General features: G+C 42.7%; 1 protein-coding gene across 5 annotated transcripts in view; it reads left to right on the top strand.

Moving 5' to 3' along the window:
* Positions 1 to 23,393, top strand: part of PRKCQ (protein kinase C theta) — a 61,146-nt gene that overhangs the window by 3,214 nt on the left and 34,539 nt on the right. For 4 of the 5 annotated variants that reach the window (XM_083820188.1, XM_083820186.1, XM_083820187.1 and 1 more), the window contains 4 exons: positions 15,407 to 15,561; positions 15,653 to 15,806; positions 16,945 to 17,070; positions 22,325 to 22,524. In XM_083820188.1, coding sequence (XP_083676314.1) covers positions 16,953 to 17,070; positions 22,325 to 22,524 — 318 coding nt within the window. In that variant the 5' untranslated portion in view covers positions 15,407 to 15,561; positions 15,653 to 15,806; positions 16,945 to 16,952. The remainder of the gene's footprint in view (positions 1 to 15,406; positions 15,562 to 15,652; positions 15,807 to 16,944; positions 17,071 to 22,324; positions 22,525 to 23,393) is intronic. The other variant, XM_083820189.1, reaches the window with a different exon arrangement.

Genomic DNA, 23,393 nt, shown 5'->3' with positions numbered 1-23,393 from the left:
TCCTTTGCAGGGTTACTCACGTGCCACCTGCCAACCCTCACACAGAAATGTTCACGGGATCATATTCTTGCTGCACACCAGAAGGCAGTCTGTGAGATCCTACAAGCTCATCTGGAGTTTCTGTTCTGTTGCATTGTTTTCTGTCTGTACTTGCATCCTAACCAGAGCATCTGACTCCTGCTTGTAGGCCTGGCTAGAAGGAGAGCACTGACAACTGCAGAATGCTTCCCGTATCATTGCTTGTTTGTGTTCATTTTGTGATTTGTTAGGCCTGCTGGAAGTTTTTAATTTGTCATCACCTACCAGATCACATCCAGCAGAAGAGACAGCATTTATTAACTATGATGTGCAAAGAACAAACACGGATTGATTTTTAAATTATGCACAGGTGTCTTAGGAACAGATAATTCCTCTGGTTTGTATGGTACCTTACAGCATCACCACTACTTTGAGGCAGCTTGCTGGGGCAGAGTTGTGCCATCCCATTTGGGGATATTTTTAGTTCCACCTATGTGTAAAAATACTTTCCTGTGTTTGGTCTTTTGGGGTAGAAATGCTGAATGGAAGAAGCATGTGGTGGTATAGGATGTATTCAGGATGAGATGAAAGGAAAATGGTGCAGCTTTCACAGAGCTGTACCTTGTCTCTCTCACCCCATCAGCGTGGTGCCGTGTGGTACGGATGTAGGGTTCAGTTATCTCTAAAATGAATTTCATGATATTCATCTGAGCCATAAAGAGCCCTGAGATTTACAGATGATAAACTCTATGTAACTTTTTCATGGGTTTTGTGAATGGTCATTGCCGTACTGACCTATTTTGGGATGCTTCTCAGTAGTTAGCTGCCTCAATTGTTACATCTTTTAATTTGTTTGCCTTTCACTCAGAAGACGCTTATCCCCTTTTCGCTATCATTGTCAAGTACAAATGCCCTGCTTATCTCCAACAGATGCAACAATATACTCAGAGCATATGCATAGGAAATAACAAACTTAAAAGACAAATATTTCCAATCTATAACTGACGGAGAACAAGGATGCCGTTAATCTTGTGGCCATCTGAGCATAGTACTCAGTCTGATTCTGTTCCTCCTGTGACTCCTGTTTTGCCTGCATCAGGGAAGTGCAGGGGGTCCTAATGCTGCACCCAGTTTAGGGCATCCTCACCCTGCCAGTTCTACAGGGATAGAAGGGCTGCTGCATACAGCTCATCATGTCAGCGCTTCATGCAGCATCCTCTGCAATGCATTTCCTGCATGACCAAGTGTTTTAACCTACAAGCGTTTGACTCACGCCGTCACTAAGCTGTTGAGGACCTGGGCTGTGTGTCAGTCTGGACCTGGATATAAAACAGCAATAAAACTTTCATGTTTTGCACAAAGATTACAGAGAAAGTAGCTCTGAACTGCCTGGGAGGTTAGTTATGTAAGCAAAGAGGAGCCTCAGCCACCAGAACAGTGTGAAAAACCTCAGCATATCTACAAAACCAGGCCATGAACTTCACTGAGCAGTGTTCCTGGGGCTGTGTGTAGACCTCAGATGAAACAGGCCAGAAAAGTTCATTCTGACCCATTCTGCTCAAGGCCAGGGAACTTTTGCCCTTCCATCAGGAGATGACTCCACTTCTCCAGGAGCTCTTCTGCTATCTATTTCTGGAGAAACCGTATCTTTCACTGCATAATTTTTGATTTGTATCTCATCAGGAATGCCTGATGAATACCCGAGATTAGAAAAAGAAAAAAGCCCTGCATGTTATCCACATTGGCTATGAACTAGAAAACAGAAAGCACAACTGTCAGATTTTTCACGAGAAATACGTATTTTAGCAAATTGTTGCTACGTTGAAATAATCTCCTAGCATCAACAAGGCAGCTACAATGATGAAAAAAATTCAGACAATTTTCATTCAGGGTTGCCAGACAATAAACAGTTAAAGGAAAAAATGTGATGTGACATCAAAGAAAGGTGCCTATAGGAGATGGTTGAAACGGCTTCCACAGTGTGTAAAGGCATTCAAAGACAGCAATAACAACACTTCTGTACTTAGCACATCATAACTGTCAGCAAACATGACAGTAGAAGGACTCCATATCAGGAGACGAGGATGAAATAATGCAGGAGGAAAGCATTAGGAAAGATCGTCGTAATAAGTTTAAAACATACGTAGGAGCAAAGGTACGTTATAGCAGCAGTAGCAAAGCCATTACACATATGGAAGTAGAAATCATGAGTGAAGTTGGTGGAAGGAAAAAGGAAGCTTCAGGGTTACAGCCTTGGTTGGTTTTAATGGACAAGAGAAACAAATAGTAGTAATAAAAATGTTTTCCTTTCCAATGTACAGATTTTTTTTTGTTGTTTTTTTAGTGGAAATATTTTGGTCCAGAAAAAAAACCATTTTGATTCTGAGTGCTGTTATTGTGTGACACAGGAATTTAGTTAGGGATGGTGTGCACTCCTCTGTTCAGCTGGTCTCCTGGATGCACTGTGACCTCTGTTATGTGGTGCAGAAAGATGCTGGCCCTGTCCCAGCACCCCTGGAAACAGTGCTCATGGGAGATGTGATCCTCTGGATGAACCTGCCTGGCAGAAAGAAGGAGGATATGAGGGAACCATATCTATAGTTTCAGCCATGAGGCTGGCTGAATCAAAACATTTGACTTTGCACATCAGTTTCCTAGAGCAAAAGCTAAATTTTCTTCAGAAAATACTTCCTTTTTTTTTAGTTGAAAAAGTGGTTCTGTATCAAAAAATTTGACAGAATTTTCTATGACAACAAAAACCACTGCCTCACCACCAGCTGTCCATGGAGAGTTTTATTATTTAAAAGGAAAAGGGTTGAAGAGGTCATTCGAGGTGCTGGGGGTAGCATGGGAAAAGATGTGAGCCTGCCTGCAGAAGTAGATCACTGAGTGGAGGAGATAGGGTAAACCTCAGACCCAACACATCAGCGATCTGGGACAGGAAAATCCCTGTATAGACAGACTAAGAAGAAGGAGATGGTTATGAGATGGGTGGAGGATAGATAGGTATATGGTGAGTGGTGACTATGGGGCTGGAGGTGGCTAATAGGTTTCTCCCTGCTGCCAAAAGGTGAAGGTTTAAGCTGGAGAATCATGTATTTAGGTCTAGCATGCAGTAGGGAAGTACTGTTCAGTTTCCTCTGCTCTTTCCTTGGCTTCATTAGCATCATTCCTTGGCATGAGGATTGATGCCTACACACCTTACCAGAATGGCTAAGACTAAAGCACTCTTGTTCCTTGTTCCTTGTAAAAAAAAGAAAGGTATTTCAGTCCGTCCTAGGCACATTTTCTGGAGGTAACTGCGTCCTCTTAGGTGATATACAAGACAAAAGACATTTTTGCCTGTTACTTCTTCACAGAAAGGAGGTCTTGTAGCCCCACTACTACAGCAAAGCCATTCAGACTGCAGCAACGCAAACATTCCTCTTCCTCAAACTCCCGATTTGTAGACAACATGTAGCCATCGTTTATTTTCAGGGTGGTCCCTAGAGATAAACCTGAATTTAGTAAACTCATATGTTCATCTTACATTGTCCAAAGCAAAACCCAGTCCCAAAATAAAGCACCGATCTCTTAACATGTCTGCAGCAATACTGCTCCTTGCTGGCATATCTTTGGTGTTAAGCAAAGGATTGGGACCTGCTACCCACCCTTTTCTGCTGAGCCACTAGATTAGGGCAAATGTGTCCAGTTCTTTATGACATGTCTGGATTTACTGACAATGCTAATAAAATAGGAGGCTTGAGCACTGTGCCCCAGTCAGTGAGAACATGTATGTGTTTAGCACAGTCCCTGGTTGTGGTCTGAGCAGCACTCTGGCAGGTCTGCTTTAAGTCACAGCGTACAATAGGAACTATTCCCTATAGGCAGGATGGACGAGAATCTTCCAAGGAAGGAAAATATACCCAAGGAATGGATGTGCTTTTACTCTCAGGACCAGAGGAAGCATCTTGGTCCACTCAGTGTAGAACATATGTGCCCACGCACTGCTAATCCCAATGATATTAGCTTTATTTCACGTGCTCAAACTGCCCAGTTTGGGTTCAGTGGGACCTTAATGACCTCGAATGACCAGGTTTATGGTACATGTGCTAGTCAGGACAGAAAAGAGATATGCCCTTGCTCTCAGGAAGGGCTGTGGCCAGAAAGGGATAATGAAACTGATGAACTGCCCTTGCGTGGCAAGTTTTGGACCTCAGCAAGGAAGGTAAAGACAAATGTCTCTTCCTGGTCACCAGATGTTGTAGTCTAAAGCATGGCCCTAAAAAGTCATCTGTGAGGATAGAGCTGTGGATGGAATACTCTGTTTGCTAGTGTGAGGCATTTGAAAGATCCAGTAACACAGTAGAGCATAAAACTTTTAATCCAAACTGTAGTTCTAAGTCAAACACAAACATTTTTCTGTCGTCACATCTAGATATCTCATTCCAGAGCAGACACCCACCCAGGCCAGGAAGTGCAATTCCTCCCCTACGTGTCACTGTACCAGATGTTTTCTGGAAACAAACAAAGACAAAATAAGCACAGCCCATCCCAGTGAGCATAAGTGCTGTTGCACCACTACAAATGCACACGTTAGCTAAGAGCATGGATTTAAGGCAGTTCATCTCAGGGGTGCATGGATCAAGAGCGATACATTTTCAAAGCAGACTGGCTGTAGGGCTTTTGTTAGCTAGCTGTTTTGTGGAGTTATTCTGGTGTTTTGTGGGAGAAGAACCCCTCTTAAAAATGTACCTGTAGCTTTGGACTGACAGTAAGGTTTTTCTTTGGTTTGGTAGATGTATACTTTGTCCATGTTGTCAATTAATGCAGCAGCTCAATACTTCAGGACAAATTCTGTCCTCAGCACCAAACAGACAGCAGCAGTAGCCTCACTGTGTGCTGAATGTGTGCGTCTGAGAGGACAAATTTAGCCTGTAATCTAAATAAACTGCCCATGTATGTGGCTTTAATACTATTTTTAAGAGAGAGAGAGAGAGAGAGAGAGGCTAGTGGCAGTAGGATTATTTGCAAATACACAAGTGTAAGTAACTTTCTGAAGCCTGCAGACTTGTTGCAGCTTTGCTTTAGCACAAGTGAAGCAGTAATACAGCTTAGTCTTTTAGTGACCCCATGACTTTGTGAAGTAGCAGACAATCTTCAGGGATACCCAAGGACACCACAGCCAGAGACAGGATGGCTGTCACAACAATGAGGAGGCCAAGCTTTAAAGTCATCTAGTGCCAAGGTTCCCTGGGAACCTCACTCCAGACTTCTGTGAGCATTTTGGGAGCAGAAACCTAACTTCTATATTTTTTCAAAAGTAAAATTAATGTTTAATTTTTCACTTACATTCAAGCCTTTTCTTTTCAGGAGTTTTTTGATGTGGTCATTTGAATTTGCTGTGAAGTTTCTGTATGTTGGTGAGCATATAACACAAGTCAGGAATAGTTGCAGTGGGAGAAGATTCCATCTGAGTGAAAGCGGAGGCATTTTGGACTTGATATGTTGAGAACAGAAAGAACAGCTGAGGCTTACAGACATTTGTTCTGTCTTGTGAATGGGATTTAGGCAAGGTTGTACCCTACTTATCCATGGAAACCAGAGAGACAAGTGCTGATGTGGGAGTCACCTTTATTTCTCTTGAAGCACTATACACCTACTAAGAGCTGAATTTAGCCAGGTTTTCCCCTCCCACTGTTTCTTTCTGCAACAGAGCAGTGACAGTTGCTATTTATGTTCTGATTTATAACATGGGTAAAACAGTGAAGAACATGCATCCCCCAGCTTCCGTTTTCAGCTCTTCTGTCCCCTCCTTCCCTTCCTACAAGGGGAGGGTGTTTGTCAAGGCAACCGTAGCCACTGTTACTAAAACTTTTGAGTAAATTATTTCCAATATACAAGGTATCTGAAAAACAACCCTCTTTCTCCCTGTCCCCCCTGCAAAGCAAGGTGATTCTCTGTAATGTATTTTCTAGCAAGACTTGAAAGGATGGTGCATGTACCAAATCTCATCATTAGAAAACTGAGTTATAGAGTTTAGCTCAGTTTTTCCAGTTTCTAGTTTCTAGCAGTGTCCTTTTCATTATTTATAGACAAGATTCAAAACCCATAGAAAGTTAAACAAAGATTTCAGTGAGTTTTGTTTCAGAGTCTACTGCACTTAGGTGAAGCTGTAGACCAGCATCATGTCCTCGGTTTGTTCATCTCTATTTGGAAAATGTGTGTTAATTCATTTGGGTCTGCATGCAGACAAACTAAGATGATCTAAGATGATCTCTGATTTTGTTTAATCGCTGACTGGTGAGACACACAGCTGGGAGCCACGTGCTCATGTCTCCAAAGCCACAGACAAACACCTCCACCTGAACTAGCTGCCTGGTCTCTGCTGTGGAGAGAAGGGCATTCAAGGTGGGCAGGCATTTTGCCCATATTAGACAGCCACATTGGGAAGAGAGGAATTGTAAACCCAGGAGTCCTCTTTCTTTCTGTGTGGCATAATGACCACACGGACACCAGGGTTCTTTTAGGATCAGTAACTGCTGCTACTTTATTGATGACATAACTTCAGCTGTCTCTTACTGAGGGCCTAACTTCATCTCTCATATTGAGGACACACCTTCATTATCCTTGTTGCATCCCCATATTGAGGACAGGCCCCCTTAGCAGTACTTTTCCACTAATTATTCATTGGTCAACAACTTTGCCTGGGCAACAGTAAACACCCATCAACTTCCATGCCTTAACGGCTGGAGAACAAGCAACCCCAGAGGGCAAGGCGTCTCCTGAGTCTCCCTTCTTTGTTCCCTCTGAACTCTTTACATTCCTGATGGTCTCAGCGTTAAGAGTCCGATGTTATCACCAACCATGGGGCTTGTCGACCCCCATGGCCACACTCCCACATTTCTGCTGTTCCTGAAGGGAACCTGGGATGACCAGTCCGTAAGCAGATTCATACTGAGTAGACAGTAGTGTGACGTTAAGTGTCAGGAATCCCAGACATATAGAATCAACCCTGAGTTGGAAGGAACTCGCAAGGATCATTGAGTCCAATTGGCTCCACACAGGACCACCCCAAAACCAAACCCTATGTCTGAGAGCATTGTCCAAATGCTTCTTGAATGCCGGCAGGCTCGGTGCTGTGACCACTGCCATGGGGAGCCTGTCCCAGTGCCCGACCACCTCTGGGTGCAGAACCTGTCCCTAACCCCCAGCCTGACCCTCCCCTGTCCCAGCTCCATGCCGTCCCCTCGGGTCCTGTCGCTGTCCCCAGAGAGCAGAGCTCAGCGCCTGCCCCTCCGCTCCCCTCGGGAGGGAGCTGCAGGCCGCCATGAGGCCTCCCCTCGGCCTGCTCTGCTCGGGGCTGAACACACCAAGGTTCCTCAGCCGCTCGTCATACGTCTTGCCCTCTAGACCCTTCCTCCCCTTTGTAGACTTCGTTTGGACACATTCTAATACTTTTATGTCCTTCTTACATTGTGGCAACCAAAACCACATACAGTGCTCAAGGTGAGGCAGCACCAGTGCAGAGCAGAGCGGGACAGTCACTCCCCTCACCCAGTGACACGACAGACAGCGATAAACAGTCCAGTGACATGATAGAGGAGCAAGACAAGGAGTTGGCTGAATGTGCTTTAGGCCATGGTACTGATCTGAGCCTCAGAGATTACTCCTTTTAGGTGTAATGCCTGAGGTTCTTGCTAAAATTTCAGTGATACTGGTCAGCCGCTTCATGGTGTAGCTCCCAGATGCACAACACCTCTGAAAACTCTGGTTCTGCAGCTATATATTAGACATCAGCTTTGCTTTCACCTCAGAAACAGGGAGTATTTTACCTTTGGGACTGTGATGAGGAAAGGTCATAACTGATTACAGCCTTTGTATTCTCTTTTTGTCAACCGTGGAGCAAAACACCTCCATGATTTCTTTGGTCAGACCTTTCTTTTCTGATCATAGTAAAATGTACCTCATTTGACTGCAAGAAAAAATTGCTTTTTGGATCTTTGCAGTCACTGCTGTGGCTGTAACTCATACCATTGTACAGAGGTGACATGGCTTTGTTCTGGATTTTGTGAATGTATCAAGGGTACCTCTGTACTGCCCTTGAATATCCATTGCCAAGATGCAATATATGAAAAAAAAAAAAAGATTCTCAGCACTTTGGTCTAAAATAAATTTTGATCGACATTTGTATTCCTTTCTTCCATGCACTGTGCCTCCCATATCCCCCCCAGCTGGGGAGATAACTGAGGGCAGAAGTACAGAAATAAACTGGTGGAGAAATGACCTCTCAGAGCTGGTGTGAGCTAAATGTTAAGTGGAGTGAAAAGGTACAGAGAAAGAGAGAGAGAGAGATGGAAGGTCTCTCAAGAACCCTCATGAGTCTCTGATGCTGAGGAAAGGACACCAAACTCTAAGTGGGAAGAAGGCTTTCAGCCCAGCTGGAGCCAGAGCTACTTTGTTTAAATAGAAATGTGGTTTTAAACTGAGCTCTGGTATGACTGCGGAAGAGGGAATAACGTGTTTCATCATGAAGGTGTCTGGAGTCCAGAGCCATTTGGAGTAGGAAAGGCATACAGGTTGGTCCTGCTGTTGTGTTGATAAGAGAGGGCATAAGTGTGGCATCTACAGAAAGAGCCCTGAGACTGATGGAAATTAAAAACTCATAGGGGGTGATTTTGGTGAAACCTTTGTGGCAAAGATTGACAGAGCAAAGAATGAAGGCAGAAAGTGCAGGTCTGCCAGGTTCTGTCATGCAAAAGGTATTCTGCTTTTAAGGCATTTAGCAGAGTAAACTTGAAATATGTGGAAAAATCTGAATTATTTGAAATATCCATGGTGGTGTTCATTTTAAAGTGTGAGCTGGGCCAGGTGTTCACGGGAATAAAGCCCAAGTTGTTGGTGTGCCTGAAATGTAGAGATTTGGCAACCAGCCAGCTTCTTGCAATTCCTGTCCACTGAACTTGAGAGGACATGTCCAGTGCTGGAGAGGAGCAGGAAGAAAACACTAATTTGCTTTAAAATAATAGAGCAATCTGTAGAGAAAACAGGGACAATCCTAGACCAAAATTACTTTTCTAAAATGTTTCTGAAGTCCTTTGTGTCACACACAAGTAAGGTGTGGTTGTTTAACATGGATTCCAGTTACAATTTGAGGCTCTTCTGTGACAAATTTGGCCACGTTTTTGAGGAATATGTGATAACACTAAGCACATAAGCTTCGCTCCTGACAGATGGCTAGACAGATACATCAAGGATGATGTAGACATAGTCTGCCAGGAGGCAGAGGGATGAGCAAAATGTTCTTTTCCAGCCCAATATTTCCATGATTCTAGGTCCAAATACCTTTAGCAGATTTCCAGATTAAATAAATACATGAAATACCTCTACCGCTGAACAAGGTTGAACACAGGCATGAAACTCTGCCTGCAAAAGGAAGGATGTTAATATGTTCCATTATGATCTCACCCTTTCCTCTGGACTTATTTTATTTTCTTTTATTTTAAGGGAAAAAAGTGAAAAAAAAGAAGTGCAGACTGGCAAGAAGGTCAGAACATTACTACCAGTTCTGGTACATGATGGTGAAGTATTTCAGGAAAATGCCACTTGTGTCATTTAAAAACACACACACAAATAATACACAGCAAGAGGTCTGTTAACCAGTATCAAAATCTTACAAGAAATACAGGAACTGCTGGGCTAACGAACAAGAGAGCAAAGGAAAGGCGATAGTGACATAGGAAAGGAGATAGCTACATCTCGGTTCAATATATTTTTATTTCCCTCATTACAGTGGAAAGCTCTTTGAAAGTGTTTTGTGTGCAGTGTTTTTGAAAAGCTAGGCACTGTCATTTTAAGTTTGGCCTGTGTTTGTTAGAAGACAGATAAAGCCTGAAAGAATATTCAGTATTAAAAATTATAAATAAGTAAAATGGGGATAGTTATTTTTTAAACGTTTCTTTGGTGTTTGTGTGGCTTAAATGTTGCAGAAATGAAGCGATGCAGGAAATTAAACTAGCCAGAGCTCTCTAGGAAAATAAGAAAGTAAAACCAGTAAGTTGCTTTTAATAATCTGGGCCCAAAAGCAAAACAAACAAAAAGAAAAACCACACACACAAAAGAAAAGATATACGAAGGAGAGTCAACTGAACAATTGTGCTTCTTTCGGATAGGACAGGTAAGGGTGCAAGTTTGCTTTGATTCAGGAGCATATATGACAAACATCTACTAAAGGTGGAGTTAAAAGGGTTCAGACCTAGCTTCAGTGACGGAAAGCTATTGCCAATAGAGGTTTGGCTTTCTCTTTTGGGTGGGTCTGCTCTGCTCCTCTTTCTAGTTTACAGAAATAACAAGGGCTTTAGCTTTTAAAATCTTGCCTCTCCAGAGAGAGAGAAATTCACTGTCTCCTGGAAAACAAAAGGTGTATCTGAAAGAGACTGTCCTTTTGATGGGAGAATTTGGCTCTTTTACATGAGAAAATTAAGAAGTGCTGAGGAGCGTTGCTCCGGACCCTCTTTCCATTTTTAGCTTGCCTCTCAGAGCGGATGGTTTTGGCCCCAGCCAAGCAGAAAGAGTGGGGTCCCCACCCAGCTGTATTTCACTGTTCTTTCAGGCTATTACAACTGTTAGGCATGAATGCACCTGCTCCCAGATCAAGTCCTAAGGTCTGTGCCCTCTACACTAGACATCAGAAGTAGGACTTGTCTGATGTTGGGCCTCTTTGGAGTAGATGTAATCATACTGGCTAGCAGGGAAATAGTGATTACAGGATGGGATTGGCCTAACTTATTTTAGATGTCTTCTTCAGGAGGGCATGAAGCATGCCCTACAAGCACTTATATCTCTTTAATGGGTAATCATAGAATGAGATGGGAGCTGGGGTGATGAGCTCTTCAGTTGTCTGCATATATTCATGTGGATCCACTCTTCACCAGCAGAGAGGCCACAGTTTCCCAGTCTCTTTATCCCTACCAACACACAGTTGCTGCATGCTTTCCCACACCGTCATTGCTGCTTCGTGCAGTCCCCCATGTCTGCACAGCTGCAGGATCAGTCAGATCAAGGAACAGCTCCAGCTGCAAGCTCACTTGTCAAGTAAGGAAAAGAAGGGCTTTTAGAGTAACCTGTTCCCTGGTCCCATACCCTACACCGACAGCTGACACAGTGCTGGGGGAGGTTTGGGAACCTGCCCTCTGAGATGGGGTGGAAGGCTTAACAGTATCTTGGGACACAGCCTGCATTTAGGTGTGCTTAAAGCAATTGTCAAGTGGTAACGTAAGGATAACAAAGCACAAACTTCCTGTTTTTAAGACCCACCCATACAAGTATCTGCCTCAAGTGTTGTAGATCCCATTCTAGAGTCCATGCAGTGACCACTGGCACTACCAGCATCCTGTTTTCTGTGGGATGAAATACCAACCCTCATACAACTGTAAATCTGTTCACCTGCTTAAACTCTGCCTTAGCTAAATTACTCGTAAGAAAATACATCTAAGGCTCCTGTCCTGTCTTGTGCACAATGAATGCAACAGGAAGAAACCACGTGAATTCAGTGGAGTCCAAACAGCTTTGTTTTAAGGCTATATATAGGAGACCGTGGCCAGTTAGCAATACACTCAGCTTGCCCTAAACATAGCATCACAAGATGGTTCGCAGACATTTAAAGGGAAATCCCCCATTCACATGCCTGCTGTGGGGGCCCCAGAAAAGTCTGGAAGCCTGATTTTCACGTGCCAGAAGAAATGCTTTGCCTGGCTCTGCCAGCCATGGGGAAGCGTTCGCATGGTGAGCATCACCTGTGTGTTGAAATCAAGTCTTTCCAAGAAGTTTTGGGAGGCTCCTTAGTTGGACGGAGGCTGGTACTGTACCAATCCCATCAGGGATGGCAGTTGATCCTGCCTTTTCTCGTCCACTCCCTCCACTGCCTTTGCGAGCCTGGTTGCAAATGGGGTAGCTGACTTTGGAGAGCAGGGAAATTTTACAGCTACTTACATTTCCCTCCCTTTCTTGTTCCTCCCCGGATCCAAAACCATTGTAAAAGGAAAGTGTGAGAAACACTAAGTGTAACCCGGAGGGTGTCTGAACTTCCTCCTTTACAAACAGGCTGTTTTGATTTCCACTGAAATAACAGATGGTACGGTCACACAAAATGAAAGTCACTCAGGGGAGTTATATGCCTGTTCCCACTGCATGGGGTATAGAAGCACAGAATAACAGAATATCCTGAGTTGGAAGGGACCCACAACTGAATCCAACTCCTGGCTCCACACAGGACCACCCAAAACCAAACCCTATGTCTGAGAGCATTGTCCCAACGCTTCTTGAACTCTGTCAGGCTCGGTGCTGTGCCCACTGCCCTGGGGTGCCTGTCCCAGTGCCCGACCACCTCTGGGTGCAGAACCTTTCCCTAACCCCCAGCCTGACCCTCCCCTGTCCCAGTTCCATGCCGTTCCCTCGGGTCTGTATGTACAGCCAGTGTTGCCCCATGCCAGGTGTAGAATCTGGCACTTGCTTTTGTTAAAATTCATGTGGCTGGCGACTGCCAAGCCTTCTAATTTGTCAGGATCTCTCTGCAAGGCCTCCCTGTCCTCAAGGGTGTCAACAGCTCCTCCCAATTTAGTGTCATTTGCAAACTTACTTAGTATACATTCTAGTCCTACACCCAAGTCATAGGATCTTTAAGGTTGTAAGAGACCTCCAAGACCATCTGGTCCAACCATCACCCTACTACCAATGTCACCCACTAAACCATGTCCCTAAGCCCCAGGTCATTTATGAAAGTTTTGAAGAGAACAATGGTTATGGGATATCCAGAGTCAGGGGCATAGGCAGGGACCATATCCATCAGTGATGGCATCCAGTATCACTGATGCGGAGCTTCCTTGAAACCTGAAAGAAGACCTTGAAGTGTGTTGAGTTATGCTGATGTGCAGGTCTCCACCATCCATACAAACTGATATTTGCAGTGTCAGGATCTTCTTTTTTGGTTGGCAAATGTCTGTCAGGAGGTGGAGACAAGTTCATAGCCTTCAGCTGTAACTCCTGGCTCCTTTGCCTCTTGGTGATGCTGATTCTCGGATAATGAATTCATTTAGCATGCACAGCTTAGCCTCAAAAAAAAAAAAAAAAGGAAAGAGCTGAAATTATTCCCTCTGACTTCTAGAAAATGAGAGTTTGATGACATTAGCAAAACAGCATCTCAAACCCAAAAATATTTCCACTCCCCTCTCAGTTGGCTCTCATTCAGTAAATTGCCATCTTTCCCGTATCATGCGTGCATCCATTTTCATTCAGCGAAGCGCAGAAACATCAATCCCACTAAAGGCAGCTGTCTTCGGTGCAGTTCTGCTGACTTGGAGCAGCAGCTCAGTTCTTCCTCTCTCCTTAACCACAATTGATTAAGGATATTAAGGAGTTTATTACTTCTTAATATCATCTGAGAAGGGTTTCCATATGTTGCATTACTCTCCAGAGTGGGCAAAAGTCCCTTGTGCCGATGATGCAAGGTGCAGCATTGATGAACCCCAAGTAAGCTTCATCAGGTAGTTTATTGGAGGAGAGGTTGCAGGTGGCCCTTTATAAAAAGATGTATTTCATTCTTAATTTTCAGATACCTTATAGTGTCTTTTCCACTGGGAAATTAAGCAGACACTCTCTATATCCATTGCAGCTGCTTCTAGTGTTAAATTAAACTGCTGCTATTACAGTGAGCCGTTGCTGGAGCTGAGTGTGTTGTTCCTTAATTGTTTATGGCTGTGGATTTGAGCCAAGTAGCAGTTCTGCAGTGGCAAACGCTGGAGAGATGACCTGGAAAACAGATGTTTGGGCCAAAGCCAAGGTGGTTTCAGGAAAGACAGTGAGAGAGAAGCAGGAAGCCAGTTATCTGTCTGATTTATTGGACAGGGTGAAGAAATTCACTACAGGGCAGAGTGCTCAGACAAAGCTGGTACAACACAAAACTCTGATTCTGGCCAGTTTTTGCAAGGTTTATATGGGCAGCTATTGGTTTTCTAGTGCTAGCACTAGGTGAGCCTAACCTATGTGCTTTCATGGTGGCTGCAGAACATTTCATGTGATAGAATGGTGCATATGAGGTCCCAGCACAAGTCTTTCAGATCTGATACAATGCAATGGATTTTTTGAAAGCTGTACTGGCTTTGGGAACCTGATAATAGTTGCAGCAGTGACATTAGTAGTAGCAGTGACATTAGGCTGGACATCAGGAAGAGGTTCTTCATCGAGGGGGTGGTTGCACACTGGAACAGGCTCCCCAGGGACGTAGTCACTGCACCAAGCCTGTCTGAATTTAAAAAGCGATCGGACCGTGCACTTAGTCACATGCTCTAAACTTTGGGCAGATCTGTGTGGTGCCAAGAGTTGGACTAGATGATCCTTATGGGTCCCTTTCAAGTCAGGATACACTATGATTCTATGATGAGTATTTCACAGGACAAGGTGTTTTCACAATTTTATCTGTGTTGCAACTACATTGACTTCATGGAAATATGATGAATGCCAGGCTCAAACGCTGCTTCCAGAGACATTTTGATTTGCTTTTCCTTTTGTCTTTAGACTAAGTAGGCTTCTTATATTTTGAAAAAAAGGAAATGTCTAAATAATTGCAGAAGGGGAATAAAATTATATATATAATATATGTAGTATATATTATATATAGTGTTACATATTATTATATGCCTAAATAGTAGTATACTTTTAATTCCTGTTAAAGAGATTTTTCCCTACCTAATTTGATCAGATTTCTCTGCTTCTGTAAGTACAGACAAAAATTTGAGCCTTTGTGCCATGGACCACTCATAATCCATTCACTGTACTACTATGCAATGCCACAAATGCCCTGTCTCACAAAGCTCCCATACTTGAATATCTAAATTCAAGTGGTTTTCCAGAGCAAGTTCTTCAGAAACTTGGCTAACGTCTGTCTGCAATCCCCTTCAAAGAGATTCTGCCCTCACCCTGAGAAGAATGTGACTGTACAAATCTCCGACATCCAGCCTCAGATGGAGCTTTGCTTTACCCAATAGTTTTCTTCTCTTTTCAAGTACATTACCAAAGAGGGTATATGAGTCCCTGCTATTTTCCTGCAAACTCAGTCCAGTTTTTAGTTAATTTAACTCAGGAGCTCAAATGGGAAGTAGAGTCTTCCTGTGTTGCTCATTGCATGGATTGGCCTTACATAAGGCAACAAATTTAGGGAATCTTCTGCAAAACATTCCCTACTGAAATCTCTGTCAGAATATAGTTGCAGTTTGCTGCACAGGCCACCAGTTTGCAAAAGTCTCAGAAAGCGTGGCAGTGTGATTGCTCAGCACTTGTGAACATTCGGGCCAGAATAGCTGGCGGTTCAGTCCCAGTGCTAACTGTAGCCATTTCTCTTCATTTTATAAAACAGGAAGAAGAAGAAGGTCTCACAATATCCAAGAGACAAGTGGAACAACCACCTGCTGAGACCTGGCCATGCGCTAACAGAAAGTTTTTCTGACTTTTACTCTCACACTAGACTTTTGCACAGGGGGCTGATGGAAACTCATCACTCCACACTGCTGGGTAAGAGGGGAGAAGCTTAAGTGAGGGATTATGTCTTGGTTTCTCCACTTTTCCTCTCTTTGATGGTCCTGTCTCCTGTTTCTTTGAACAGAGAGTCCAAGTTTTAAAATCAGACCGGCCAGAGGAGCTCGTACCCTCATTCTTTCAGCTGAGAAAATCCTTTCCATGTTGCCCGCAACTGTGATGACCAAAGAAGCCCCTCTAGCCAAAGACTAAACTTCTATATCAGGAAATACCATTTACAGGTAAGAAAATGTCATTCCCAGTAATGAACATGGATCATCTGACATGTAAAGTTGTCTTTAGGATAGAACATTTCATGTGTAAAAGGGAGAAAAGGATTGTGCTGCATCCCACCCCACATGTCATTCAACTTTTTGCTTTTGTAGTTGAAGAATTTATTTGACTGTTAACAGCTGGTGGTAGGACTCATGTCATTTAACTATGGTGGTGCAAGACACAGACATCTAAAGATGACTTCAAAGTGCCTTTTGCTCCCTGTTGACTAGAAGGGGAGCCAAGAATAACCAGCTCAGGAATTTACACAAAAGTTGTTTGGTAAATGCCAGTCCTTGGGTCCAGATGGCACAAAGATGGGCACCAGCTACAGCAGTTAATAGTTGTTGGCTTCACTAAATCTTCTCACTAGGAGCTCTGAAAGAGCCTGCAGAGAAGACCAACCCAAAGGCTTTGTTGTGTTTCCTGCCATCTTGCTTTTATGTGTTTCTGTTTTCAGCTGCTTGAAATTATCTTGAGATCCTTTATTTTTTTTATTTTTTTTGCTCCACCCCCTACACAGTGTGGTTCATACGAGCTGAATTTTCTCTTTATAGCTTCACTGATGAATATGGTTCAGCACCCAGTCAGTTGGATGCCTGAGATCATTTCATTGCTGTATATAAATAGTGTGCAGTTATTTCACGGTTTCGTGTTCAGCTTGCAGGCTTCCAACAGCCTTGTATTCCCGAAACCCTTTCTATTCTCATAGCATTCAGCTTCGTGAATGCGTGACTCAACATCAATTACAGCAGAGGTTGTCCCAGCCAAGAAAGTCCTGATTTGGCTTCTATGTATTGTTGTTCTCATTTCTGACAGCTGGTGTCGAGTCACTAGTCCTCAGAGCTGCTACTGCGGGTCTTTCCAGCCTTGCAATGAGTTCAGCTACGTGGTTAAGCTGACAGCTACGTTACATTACCTTGTGCACATTAAGCAGTGCTTGGTCAGTCCATCATCTCGCTAGACAGTGGAGGAAGTCAGAGAGTCTGCAGTTGGATGGATAACTAACGGCTGGCATACCCCTGTCCGGTGGAGATAAGAGGCTGGTTAAAACCAAGGGAATTTTTAGACTCTTCCCAAATATCGCCTGTCTTTTGTTTGACACAGGACTTGTCATGTCTCCCTTTCTGCGTATTGGTTTATCCAACTATGACAGTGGCCCTTACCTGCCATCCCAGGGGGAGGTGATTAATCCTTACTGTGCTGTGATGGTTAAAGAAGCCGTGGAGTCAGGTAAGTGGGGAGGTGTTAAACGTGCATGTGAACTTTTATAGAAACGTGTGTGCTTTACTTTGCCATTGCTGATGCGTAGGAAACACGTGGTAAATCTTTATAAGAGTTTGTGAAGTGCTTTTTGAGTCTAAACACAATGCAAGTTTAGGTTCAGAACTGCCTGCAAAAAGTCTGATTTGAAGATGAAGCTAACAAAGTCTCTGTCTTCAGTGTGAGGTTATTATCAACTGAATTACAGGTCCGAGCATATGACACAGCTGACGAGCTGGGATATATTCAGTTTCACTTTTATATGAGCAGTTGCTGTTTTGTCAGCTGGGGCTCTAGACAGATAAAGTCTGGGTGTCCTAGAAATATCCTGGGAGGGCAGTCCTTGTTTATCACATTTTTTGAGGAACAGACAGGTCCAGTAACTTCCAGCCTAAACAAACAAACCAACAAACAAAAAGTAAAAATAGATAGATAAATAAGAGCTCTCAAACATCCCCAGGCTTTGCAGAGGGAGTTAATTTCCCCACATAATTGCTGTACTGTGTGATATTTTTGGAGGTGAAACTTTCTGCTAAGCCGTTTTTTTGTTGTTGTTGTTGTTTGTTTTTTTCTGTCTGGATATATGGATTGTTGCACACTTTTCCTAGTTGAACAGGAATGATGAATCCTCATTGGGAAAACATTTCTTATATGTCTTATGCATGAAAACAGTCTCAGTGAGAGGATGAAAATTTCTTCAATTTGCTTTTCAACAGTCATTGAAATCAAGACCTTCAATGTTAGGGAATTTCTCATATTGGCTGTTATTTATCTGAAATCTTGGATAAATTCCTAACACGACTGTTGTGATACTTTTAAAGATTAAATTGACTCAGAAATCCCTTTTTATGTCTTGACGTACGCCCCCCCCCCCCCCATCACTGTGACTCAAACCTCCAGGGGATGTCAAAGTAATTTAAAAAAAGAAATTTTAGAATTTTAAAATAATTTGGTATTTCATTGTTTTTTGGCGGTGCTAGTAGTGTTTCTGTTGTTGTTTTATTTTGTTTTTAAAGAGTCAACGTTTATCAGGTTGAACTTTGGCTTTGTTTAAATTACACTTTCAATGATTCTGAAAGATGTGGTGATTGGTAAATTCAGAAGGAAAGAAAATGTTGCATGACAAGATATCACTAACATTTCACTTTTCACTGAAAATGTGACTTATTTCAGCTCTTTGCTGTGCTTGGTTGTTTGCTTTAATGAGACCTTTGAAAGAGCCATAACTCAAACTGAAGCCTCTGTCAGTTCAAAAGTGAATAAAATCAATTTGGGCAGAAGAAACCTATATTTATTCATCTTACACAAAGCTGAAAGTGTTTTCTGGCACCTAACAAACAAAAATGTACTAACTAGTGGCTATAATTTCTGTGGTTTGGAGAACCTTTAATAATAATAATAATAATAAATAATAATAATAATAATACTCTACCACTGAGAAATGAAAAATGTGTTTGGAAAAACTTTTTTTCTTTTTCCGTTAGTGAGGATCAAATACAGAAAACAAAATGACATGCCTCTGTTAGATGGGGTGTAATTGCAGTTTTCTGACAGTTGCTCAGAGCATATTGAAACAGCCAGAGGGACTCTTCTCTTGAGAATTTGGTCTCTGGTCCTCATCATGTCCGTGATAGCAGCAGAATCCTCACAAGACTGATTCATCTTAGAGTCTTGGGGAATCGCCCTTGGAAGCTGTTGCTCTTAGACACCCTCTGTCACTACTAAATTGTGTCAATGTCTAACCTCACCTAAAGGTGATTAAGCCAAGATGGTGGGATCCATCTCCCCTATTTCCAGCCTTCTGCAAGGATATTAATATCTGAGCAAGTTGACCACCCTTGCATTACAGCCCAGGGGAGCAACCAGACATAGTGGATTCATCTCATCTTAAGGAAGACACCTAGAATGGATCTGGTGAATCACACCCTAGAAAAGCCCTGTGCTCTCCGCTGACTCTGCAGGTAGTTTAGACAGTCAGCTCATGCCTGATATTCAGTGAAATGAGCCTAGTGTTAAATGCCAGAAATGGTCTCAACATGACCATCCACAAGGGTTGTGCTCAAACAGGCTCAGAGAAGGCAAAAGGCAATGAGGATCACAGGACGAACGTTAGTCGAGAAGATCTGAAATAGCTGCATTTTGGTTTGTGATTTTTTTGTTCTCTATTTACTCTCCAGTTCCCAGATTTCACAGAGCACTTGTGGCCCAGTAGTGATGAAATTCAAAACATTTTTATTGTGATGCCTCGTTATGCAAATTTTGGCTGAATTGACATGTCCAGGAAGCAGAAATGTGTCTGCTGCAAAGGCTTTAAGAGATACAAACAACCCTGACTGCCAGACTTGTGCTCTGTCTAATAAATGCCAAGTATTTCTTCAGATCAGAAGATTGCTATACAACAGTAAGGGCTGAATCCATGATAGATCCAATCCCAATTTCCTGCATTTTTTTTTTCTGGAACTATTTTGGTAGATGTGTCTTCTCTGGCTTTTGCAAAGTCCTTCTATGGACTGAATATACTGTGCATGGCACTAGGAAAGTAAGGGTATCGGTATTTGTTTGTTTGTTTGCAAAGGGACAAGTGATAGATGATGAGTATGTTAGGTTCCCAAAAAAAAGGAGTTTGATTCATTTTGTGTTTATGCCAAAAGTTGCCTCATGTGCACCAGCCGTTATATTAAGTCACGGGGGCAGAGGACACAAGGTCTGGGAGTAATGCCCATCATCTGTGGACACAAGGATGTCACAAAAAAAGGGCACCCTAAAGAATTTCAGGAGCCCAAGAAGGATCTTAGACTGCCTGTTTTATATTTTTGCCACCTACTTATGTCATAAATAAGATCTTGGTAGTTTGTGATATAATCTTAAAAAAAAAAAGAAAAAAAAAAGAAAAAAGAAAGAAAGAAACAACTCCACATAGCTAGAAGTGTTATAGCAATTTATTACTGATGACAAACCATTCCAGAGATCATAGGCACCTCTGAGGTGTAAAAATATCTGTCCTTTAAAAATGGCTTCTGCCTTCCCAAGCCACCTGGCCTGGTGCCATTTTGACACCTGTCTTGGTGACATTTACTTCGTGAAAGATCCTGCTCTGTGCTTGAACTCAGCAGGCCTGCAGGAGAAGTGCTTCCAGCTACAGTGGGAGCTGCTCCCCAGGAAAGACAGATGCTATTTCATTATTCAGGAGCCAAGGGTTAGACTAATCCTTGGCAGGACTCCACAGACGTCAGTGGGGATGCGCTGGGGATGCGTGTCTGATCCCATGCACTGGCCAGTTCATTCGCATTCTAGGGTTTGTTTGTTTGAGCTGTACATTTTGGAGTGCAACGCTAGCCAAAGCACTTGTTTTGTAGGTGGTGTGTTTCACATCCTTGGAGTAGTTTGCTGAGGTGGCAAGGGAATAATGGTCCTTACTGAGATTTCTGTCCTCTGTTGCACATTTTCTGCCTTATTTTGTTTGCTTTCGTTGAAAGAGTGGCTTAAATATGTATTTGCAAGTTTGATGGGAATGAGTTATGCCTCTGAACAATGGTATTTGACTGCTTAAATCTTCATACGTGAAAAGTCAGCCCCACTTAACTGATGAAGATTGATTCACCTTAGACTGAGGTGCTCTAAAATTCGAGGACACTGAGTATGAACATAAGATTTAGCTGCACAGCTATTTGTCATACCAGAAAGTGATTTTCTGTTGTGGGAGTGACCTCTGCTTAGCTTTGCGTTACAAGCCAATGGTGATGGTCGGAGCGTCCTGCAACTCAAATCAAGTTTATGTGGTCAAACCAAGCATAAAACTGATCCATGAGAGTCAAGTGCTGGGCTGTGGAGGGAAATTTCAGCAAGTTGGTATTGATTGTAGCATCATCCATAACTTCTTGGCAAGTTGCTTTCTCAAATTATAACTATCTAGTGGCGGTGAGACATTTTTGTTATGGTCTCACAGCCCTGATATTTGTTTTAACCCCAATAAATGTTCTCTCATTTCCTGAGAAGAATGTTGCACAACTTTAATCCATCCTGTAGGTGCACTGCAAGCCTCAAAAATCCCTGAGTTCCTGCCTGGGGAAATCAATGCTGATTAGAGGAAAAAAACCTGAATTAGTTCTCCCATGAAGGGAAAAGCAGATAAAGATTTCCTCCAGCACATGTCATGTTCCAGGCTATCGGCTACATGTGCTTCTCCAGCTGGTGGGTTAAGGGAAAGGGCTGGGATTGTTGGAAATAGGAGCAGGGCTTGAGGAGACAGGAGTCACAGCTCTACTGCTCACACAACTGTTTTTTATTCTCTTGTTCCATCAGCTTTGACATTTGATAGACTGAAAGTTTGCAGAGGGTAACTGTGAAGTAGAATTTTCCTTAATTTCCAAGCCTTTTACAGGGTATAAAGCTGGCCATGTGAAATGAAGCAAGCTGGCTGAGAAGCTTTTAATTTGACATATCAAAGTAAAGAGATGACTCTTTGCCAGCTAATGCTAGGGCTCTGAGACACCTTACATCATTTTAAGATGTGTCTGTTGTGAAAGAAGAGGAATGAGTGCATGAAGAGGTACAAGAAAGGTCTGCTAGGTCAACAGCTCTACCTTGCTGTGGATGTGATTGCAGGTTTGCAAGAGAGTTATTTATTATTAACAGACCTGAGGTAGCAGAGAAGTAACATCTGACTGGTTGTGTACTGCAGCTGAACCTAATCACAAAGCTTTTGGGGGCATTGAAATAAACCCATTCATTTTGCATTGCAGTGGGACAGCTGACACATGTAACTTGTTATCTGTGATGAGATTCATGTAATTAAATGTGGGTATCTTATGGTGTCGGATTCTACATTTGAGATCTACTCAATAAAGTTAATGTAGTCAGGGTTAGAAATTGTGTTTCTCTAAGTTAGATGCCTATATTTGGTCAAATAAATGCACCCTAACTCCATTGATGTATATGTACTAAATTCCTTTCAGTGTCTCTGAAGGCAGCCGATACTCAAATAGATCAGATATTGACTTACACATTGTAGACACCTAAAGTTAAGTGAGATGAATCCTTTCCCAGCTTTCACTTCACACAGTAACTTCTTCAGACGCTCTAACATCATCCATTACACACCTTTCCTGCAGAGAGACCTTAAAGTGTGTAAATAACACAAATCTGTCTCAGGGATTGTAGAATGGTGGCCTTAATGGAGACGAGAAAAAAATTCCAGTTAATCCAAACCACTTCTTGTTGACAGAAAATGGCCAAGTGTACGTGCAGAAGAAGCCCACCATGTACCCACCATGGAACAGCACTTTCGATGCCCACATCAACAACGGCAGGGTCATGCACATCGTCGTCAAGGACAAAAGTGCCGAAATGGTCTCAGAGACCACAGTGGAACTCAAGGTGCTGGCAGAGAGGTGTAAAAAGAGCAATGGGAAGACAGAAATATGGGTGAGCATCATTATCTCTTCTTGCAGCATGTGATGGGAAGCTGAGGAATAATGTTTTGACTCTGCTTGGGTTTATCTTGAGGGAAAGACCTCCATGCATATCACAAAAGAAGGAGCACAGCGCATTTGTATTGCCCGCTGCTGTTATGTTGAAACATATGCTCTCTATTAGCAAAGATTCTGGTTCATGTGAGCTGTGCCCATGTATTAATTTTTGCTTAAGGAACCCACTGGGGACAAATGGTAATTTAAGTGGCTAAATGTGAATTATTTTATGTGCTCTGGGGAAACAGCTTTAAAAATTTAATCTAATATCAAGTAACTGATTCACAGCTACCTGATATCAGAATTGTGCCAGAGAAACTCCTTTAAAATCACTGGAGTTACAGTGGAGTAAATTTGAAATATCAGTCTTCATAAGGATGCTAAGTGTAAGGTTGTATTCCCTGACAGTCCAAGCAAGAAAGCTGCTGATAACAGTCTTTAACATGTAGTATTCAGGAGCCATGTCATGAATAACTAAGAAGTGGAAAGACATTTGGAGAGAAAGTGATTTCCTGGAATTGTTTTGTTTTTCCTGCCAGTTATCAAGTTAAGCTGCTTGAGTGAAGCAGTGAGTAGGAACGTCAAAAAGGCCTTGGCTTCTTAAAAGACTTAAGGGCATGATTTGGTAGAGAACTGCACTTTTAACACAACACTTGGAAGGAATGAAGATACTTAGGGTTGAAACTGAAAACTGGAAGGCCTTGCTCAGCATCACTCCAACTCCAACCCAAGGCTTCAAAGGTTTGTGAAGCAGGAGTGTGGTGAAGAGGAGAGGGGGCACACAGGCGGAGTACTGCTTGCTCGTAGCAAGAGTAACTAATCTGA

This window comes from Anser anser (assembly GCF_964211835.1).
Source record: "Anser anser genome assembly, chromosome: 1".
Classification (NCBI taxonomy): domain Eukaryota; kingdom Metazoa; phylum Chordata; class Aves; order Anseriformes; family Anatidae; genus Anser; species Anser anser.
The sequence above is the reverse complement of the archived record's forward strand: the minus strand, read 5'-3'. Positions and strand labels throughout refer to the sequence as shown.